This window comes from Octopus bimaculoides, chromosome 3, assembly GCF_001194135.2.
Source record: "Octopus bimaculoides isolate UCB-OBI-ISO-001 chromosome 3, ASM119413v2, whole genome shotgun sequence".
Lineage (NCBI taxonomy): Eukaryota > Metazoa > Mollusca > Cephalopoda > Octopoda > Octopodidae > Octopus > Octopus bimaculoides.
Genome location: NC_068983.1, coordinates 101123863 through 101131797, shown reverse-complemented (window position 1 = coordinate 101131797; position 7935 = coordinate 101123863). Strand labels below are relative to the sequence as shown.

General features: G+C 35.0%; 1 protein-coding gene across 3 annotated transcripts in view; it reads left to right on the top strand.

The window, feature by feature from the left end:
• LOC106870339 (uncharacterized) overlaps positions 1–7935 on the top strand; it is a 164102-nt gene that overhangs the window by 66646 nt on the left and 89521 nt on the right. For all 3 annotated transcript variants that reach the window (XM_052966375.1, XM_052966373.1, XM_052966374.1), the window contains exons 14-15: positions 3022–3128; positions 6364–6461. In XM_052966375.1, coding sequence (XP_052822335.1) covers positions 3022–3128; positions 6364–6461 — 205 coding nt within the window. The remainder of the gene's footprint in view (positions 1–3021; positions 3129–6363; positions 6462–7935) is intronic.

The window sequence follows — 7935 nt, the reverse complement described above, 5'->3', positions numbered from 1 at the left end:
TTAGAGTGAAGTATATTGCCACTTAAATGTGGCTGACCCCTAGGGGTGGATGTTACTGTTGCTTTTAGCCCCAGGAGGACATCTCCTCCAGCTGGCTTATCGACACACTTCTGTGTCTGATTTCCTCTTTAGAAAATTAAATTTTACTTAAGCTATTTGTCTGTTGACTAAAATATTTATTTATTTGAATATCTGCATGTTTACTGTATGTAATAGGTACACCATATCTGCCATATCTCTGAAGTGTTGTTAACAGGAAGGGTGTCTGATTGTAAAATATTGCTTCACAAAAGAGAACAATGACAGTATAAGCCCCATTTTAGCAGAGAAAATGGTATTAAAACATTTGTTGTTGTTGCCTAGCTATATGTATATAAATGCCGAAAAATAAATAGGAAAAATAAAGAAAAAATTCAAGGAAATTTTGGAGAGACTTTACGAAGCAGTCACGCAAATTCAGGTTACCATTGGTGGCACCATCATCATCATTGTTGTCATCATCATCATTTTCAACATCATTATCATCTTCATATTTTACATTAGCTTTCTATGCTAGCATGGGTTGGCTAGCTTGACAGTATCAAATGCTTACACTGCTCCAGTTTCAACAGAGTGAATAGATTTATTATTGTGGAAGACTGGTAATAAAGACAATAAAAGAATATTCATTTTTGAGTAAAGGAGATTAGCAAAAAGAAGAAGGGATTTGTGTCAAGGGTTGAATCTACAAGAAAATTATAATTTCATGTCTTTGAATCATATGTCTATTTAGTTTTAAAATATTCTCTTCTGTTGTTCATATTTTAAAAAATTTATTTTAGCTAATTTGAATGTTTATCAATGGAATTCTTAATTTTTATTATCTGTGAGGCAAATTGGTGGAATACTTGTGAACTAAAGATACAGTAGTTTGTATCATATTATTTGCATTCAGCTAAAACATTTAACATGACTGAATCCACTTAAATCTTCAAAGACATATCTAGGGAGTATTGTTCAGACCTTGTAAATAACTAAAGCACTATGAAATTAATTAGTGTTACATAGTCCCTTCTCTCTCTGTTGAAGTGTTTAGACTCTGTGTGTGTGTGTGTGTGTGTGTGCATGCACATGTGCACCAAGGTACATTTAGAGGTGAAACACAATGGAATATTATTTTACGAATAAGCAAAGTAAATATTAGTAACAATAACTGATCATATCTAAATTAAATTGTTATTTAAACCTTCGTGTTCAAACCTTCTTGTGGTTAGTTTTTAATCTTTCAGCCTTTCAGGATCACTCAATAAATGATTATGAGTAATATACTTAGTTTGAATTATTAAACAGAATTCAACCACTACAAAATTTAATCTCGATCCCAAGTAAGAATTTATATTTCTCAAAAGAAATGAAGCCAGTATGCTCTGCTGGATAGATAATGTCAGTGTGGATATACAACAGATTGTTGGTTATTTGAGAGAAAAACTGGGTATGCGAGACATCAGATGTAGTGTGCAAGAGGGAAGACTGCGCTGGTACAGTCATGTAATGTGTATGAATGAAGGCAGATGCATCAAGACTTGCTTATCTCTAATAGTGGAGGGAACATGTGGTGGGGTAGACCCTAGAAGTCATGAGACAAAGTGGTGAGAAAGGATCTTCAGATGTTGGGCCACACAGGGGATGACAGGACCAACTCCTGGTGGTTTGCTGTGGTTGAGAAGACACATCAAGCTAAGTAAAATCATGGTTGTCTTTGCATACAGGCATGTCCCCTACTCCCCCTCCAGCTGAGTGTTTCTAATCTTGCAGGCTCATGGGTGCTAGTACCAAGTAAAAAGCACCCACACCAGTGCCATGTAAATGCACCTATACTGGTGCTGCATAAAAGCATCCAGTACACTCTGTGAAGTGGCTGGTGTTAGAAAAAGCATCCAGCTGTAGAAACCATGCCGAAACAGACATGGAGCCTGGACAACTCTCCAGCTGGTTAGCTCCTGTCAAACCGTCAAACCCATGTCAGCATGGTAAATGGACATTAAATGATGATGATAATTTAAAGAGAGAATGGTCAATGACATAGAGTAAGAGGGAAACTCCCCAGTGAACCAACTCTATGTTTTTGTTATAATATTTTGTTGAAGCTATTTTGCATCATTTACTGCTAATGATCTTGAGAAAGTCATCAATATTACATTTCATTTTCATCCCCAGAATATGGGGTCTTTGTGTTTGCTAAAGGCAAACCAGTATTTATGAGGAAGATAGGTTAGTTTTGCAAATTTTAATTTTTGATATTAGTTTAATTGTGTTAGAACAGTTTTCTTTACAGTTGGATGCTTTTCTAAATGCTAATTAGTCACCTGTGAAGTGAGAACAGTGCTTGATTTTACTTAGAAAAATTAGGCATTTTTAATATACACAAGCATATACATTGGGCTTTGAAATCAAGGCATTTAACAATCTTCTACATGCTTCTTTAGCCTTTTACCATTTAAACTGATCATACCCAGCCAAAATATTCTTTCTTTTTATGTTCAAACTAGCTGGATCCAGCCTCTCACAACTACCCTATAATAACATTGTAAAAATAAACAATCACATCTTCAAAATCTCAAAGTTATGAAATGATGCATGGCTAGTTCCAAACAATACAAAAAAATAAGCACTACATTTTACAGAGTAACCTGAATGCTTAAGGATTAAGTCAGTGTTTCTCAACTACTTTTTGCCTATAGACCCTATTTTACGCTACTGAATCTCTATAGCCTACTGTATTTTTTAATCAAATTTTATTAGGAATTGTATTAAAAAATTTTAATATTTTGTTTATTGTGGTAGTATAAGCAATTTCTTGCACATAAAATTTAACAAAATCTTATATGAATCCTCAAGGGCTAAATGGACCCTGGTTGAAAAACCCTGGGTTAGATTATGTTTAGCTAAATTTTATTGCCAAATCTTCTAAAATATTTCAGGTTGCTTTTCTCTTCCATTTCAGTTCAGGAGCTAAAAACTGAGAATTTTTTATTCACACAGGTTTGGATGAAAATGTTCATGATGAAGGATATTGTCCCTCAAAAAATAGTAGTTATTCAGCATATCTCTTGCTTCGACATCTACACATTAGAGATTTGCAAATATTGGTGAGACAAATTGTTTGTGCTCTATTGATTATCTTAAATGATTACATATGTAAATGCAGCTTAATATTTTGAAGAATTATTATAAAAGTGTCAATACTGTCATTAGAAATTGTAGTGTTTGTTTTTTTCAGAAATTTTACCCAAGAAAAAAAGAAAAAAAATTTATTAAATGTTAAAGAATAGTTACTTACTCTCTTTACTCTTTTACTTGTTTCAATCATTTGACTGTAGCCATGCTGGAGCACTGCCTTTAGTCAAGCAAATCGACCCCAGGACTTATTCTATCGGTCTCTTTGCCGAACCGCTAAGTTACGGGGACGTAAACACACCACCATCGGTTGTCAAGCAATGTTGGGGGAACAAACACAGACACACAAACATATACACACATACACACATATATATATATATACATATATATGACAGGCTTCTTTCAGTTTCCGTCTACCAAATCCACTCAAAAAGCTTTGGTCGGCCCGAGGCTATAGTAGAAGACACTTGCCCAAGGTGCCACGCAGTGGGAATGAACCCAGAACCATGTGGTTGGTAAGCAAGCTACTTACCATACAGCCACTCCTGCGCCTATTGTAAAATTTAAAAAAAACAAAAAATCAGTAAAATATAATTGTACAAATTGCTAAATCATTAGTTGTAAAAATAAATGATAGACTTGTTAATAAGAATGAGAAAATATTGAGAAATTAGAACTCTTGCTATTTAGATTCAACAGAAAAACTATAATTCAGACATCTTGTGTATTTATTGCTTTTTAAGTTATAGTTGTCACCATCACAGCCACTATTGTCATTGTCTTCATCATTATCATCATCATCATTGCTGTTGTTGTTGTCATCATCATCAACAAGACTTATCAACATTATAATCATTATCACATGATCTGTTTGTATAATCTGCTTTGAGTTCTGGAACCAGATATTTAACACACATTTAAATATGCTGTTGTTACTGCTACATGTTGTGGTGAAATGGCTTGATGGATAAGGAATTAAGCTAACAGCTCATTGGTCATTATTTCATATTGGCTGCAATCATTTGATAATATCACACTTTCATAACATTTAATTCTATATAATTTAATTCTAAAGCTTTCAGTTCACCTAGTTGTCAGCAACAGCTACCAGTTTTTAGGATGTTATAAACAGAAAAATTTGGCTCTTATTCACGTAATACAACTAGATGTAAAACAAAATCCCTGCATTATGAGCCCATGTGTGTTGTTTGACACCTCTTTTACCCCTTGTTTCCAGTCTTCTGTGATAGCATATCTGCTGATGGAAGAAATATTACCTTTTTTGGAAACAGGTTGGGGTTGGCAACAGAAAGGATATCTGGCATTGGAAAATCTGATGTTTAAAATTCAGTCTGGTCCTTGTAAGTATGGAAAAGTGGGTATTAAAGAGATGATGATGACAGTGAATGGCAACATTAATGAACATAAAGATATAGACATGAATGGGGTATATATCTTAATCTATAAAATCCGTTCCATCTGTCTGTCTGTTTGTGTGCTTATAACTCGAGTATTGTTCATCTGATCGTGCTGAAATTTTAAACATGGATACATGAGAGAGTTGGGTGTTCCGTAATCTAAAATGATTTTCAAAATTGTTAGTTTCAAAGTGAGAATTGCTATTTTTGTAATCTTTAATGTCCTGTTTGTTCTACCATTAAAACAGCCAGTTGCTCAGACAGCCAGCATATACCATTTCACTAACAACAAGGGGAGTACAGGATGACAGTCAGCCAAAACCGTCGCTATGCTGTCTCTCTTCTTTCCTGTGGGGTTAATAATCTTAATCGTTAGTTAGTTTCTCATTCAAACTACATAATAGACAGAATTGTCGGATTAAGACAGTAGGGTGTGCTGAGGGAGATTTGACTGCTATTTCTACCAGGTCTAGCTACTATGTAGAGGATTGTAGAAAACCAAAGGCGAGAATCTGAAGAGAGAAGCTAGATGAGATTTTCTCAACATTAGCAAATGCATGTTGCAGCACTTAATGCTGGATCATTAAATCAATGATTTAATGATTAGACAGAGGTCCAATAGAATAGCTCTCAGAAACAGACTACGTACAAATTTGTTCTTCACAACTCCTGAAGTTGTTTTCAGATATGATCCATCCCATTCTTATTAAAATAATAACGCTGTCCAAATTGGTGTGCTAAACACAAATTGTCTTTTCTGTAGAGCTTTAAAATTTTCAAATGAAACAAATGGTATGTGCTACTCAGACGGTCAGGTTACATTGCCAGCACTACCAGCTCCTTTTCAACCTCTTATGGATCTTCTAGAAGGCATTTCCATTCAGTCAAAGGATTTTCTGAACAATATTAGACAATACAACTCTGCAAATGACATCGTTTGTTGCATCTAAGAAGATAGATAAACACGAATTTATGACAACGTCAAAGTTCAGGGGCAAGTCTATCACCTCATTGGTTCCCTGTTACTCACAAATGGACAACCACAGTTCCTCCAAATTTACTTTATGAGTGGTGTAAAACAACAAACCTGAAGGAGGTGTCAACATTTCAGATGATGGGTCATGTTAGACACAATGTCGACTGCTGCAAAAGAGAGTATATCCACTGACACTTTCTCAGTGCATTCAAAAGTCACATAACCCCCACAGGTTAGGGCCTGAAATACTCCAAACAGATGCATAGCATGTTGCTTAGTCGAATTAGCTCATCATTTACTCCACAAATGTTTAGTTGTCAATGCTGCACTTACCCATATCATGTGTTTCAACATAACTGTAATATATTATATACAAACTATGCCCTTTTAATCCCGAGCAACGCCGGATGTCTCTGCTAGTATATATATATATATATATATATATATATATATTGTTGAAGTAAAAATGTAATTTGAATATTGTGAGTCACAGCTCTGGTAGATTGTTTGTTCTGAACAGTATTATCTTAGTTTACTTTTTCATTCCTCCTCCTCCTCATCATCATCATCACCATCACCATCACCACCACCACCACCACTACCACCCATACGCCATGCTGGCGTGGGTTTGATGACTTGATAGGATCCGATAGGTTAGAGGACATGTCATGGTCCAATGTCTTTCTGGCTTGGTTTCTATGGCAGGATGCCCTGCCTATCACCAGCCTCTTTGTTGGAATAATATATATTATTTATAATTGGTTATACACTTTTTTTCATGTTCTAAACTCCTTCATTTATAAATTTTAGTGTTTATATACTCTTAACTACCTGAGATCTATACAACGAACTCTAACTATCAATGATGAAGGATTGACTTTAAAACAGGGGAAACTGACAAAAAGCTGGTGAGAACTTGGTAACATTTTATCTTTTTTAAGGATATTATTTATGAATATTGATAGAGTTAAATGAATAAAACTTAAGAGCTTTTAGAGCAGTAGAAGGAAATTTGGCTTCTTCATTCAGCTTTCTGTTTCATATAATAGTGATGATCTTATTGTATACAGTACTCAGGTTCACTACAACTCATTGGAAAAGGGTAAAAGAGGGGGACAGAAAAAGCAGCAATAAATCAAATAAAGAAAGACAGCAATGATAGCCAAAAATACATACATAGCACAGAAAGTGAACTGTAAAAGAACTATAAAAAAGAAAGGGTGTATTATATTAATGGTTTCAAATTATAGCACAAGGCCATCAAATCTGGTGGTGGGGGGGGGTAAGTTGATCACACTGACCCCAGTGTTCAGCCGGTACTTATTTTATTGACCCTGAAAGGATAAAAGGCAAAATCAACCTTGATGGAATTTGAACTCAGAACATAAAGATGGATGAAATGCCACTTAGCATTTTGTCCAGCATGCTAACTATTCTGCCTGCTCTCTGCCTTAGGCACATTTTATTAATAAGATAGAAATGTTTTTGACATATCCTATGAGGGACTTAAAATGCTGAATAATTTTTTAAAAAGTCTAGAGCATTCTCTTGCTATATTAGTTGCAGCTATAGTATGTCAGGGAAGCTTTTTTGTTGTTGCATCATAGCACAGTTGTGCTATGGCAACTCCAACCAATCAGGGCTGGGTGTGTATTAATATCAAAAGCAATTCTCTGCCTAAGAAGAGAAACACACATTTTAACTAGTTAGCGGGAAGACAGCAGACAAGCAACATCTTTTCTTCAGCATGGGAATAGCCTCTTTGTTTTTCACACTAACATCATGCCACTAGCTCTGAATTTTATCAGCTCTCACTCAAGTTGTCACATCATGAAGAGCGTATTTAATTTATGCCAACTTCACTCCATGAAATTCTGGATAACATCAGTCACAACTCTGCCATATTATGAGCAGTATGTTTCCATTGACACTGGCTCCATTTCTGTTAGCTTATAACGACTTCCAACTGAATCCATTTTTTAAATGTGAGTTATAAACCTTTCTCTGACTCATGCACACACACCTGCTATGCTCATATTACTTGTCAGCTCTCGTTATCTATATATATAAAAATGAGAATGTGTGTCTGTCTGTCTGTCTGTCTGTCTGTGTGAATCCCTAAAACTCGAGAACTACGCAACCAATTTCATTCAAATTTTACAGATGCCTTACTTAGGGTTCCAGTTGTGTTTTAGTCAAAAAAAATTTTAACTTCTTGCAGAGTTCGAGCCCACGGCAACATAATATTTCCTCCACTATTTAAGTATTACGTGTCAAAAGTGAAACAAAAACACTCATGTCAAATACTTTCACTTTAAAAATGAAACTATTCTACTAACTGAAACAATCACATTTTGATACTGTAATGACAGATACTTTCAG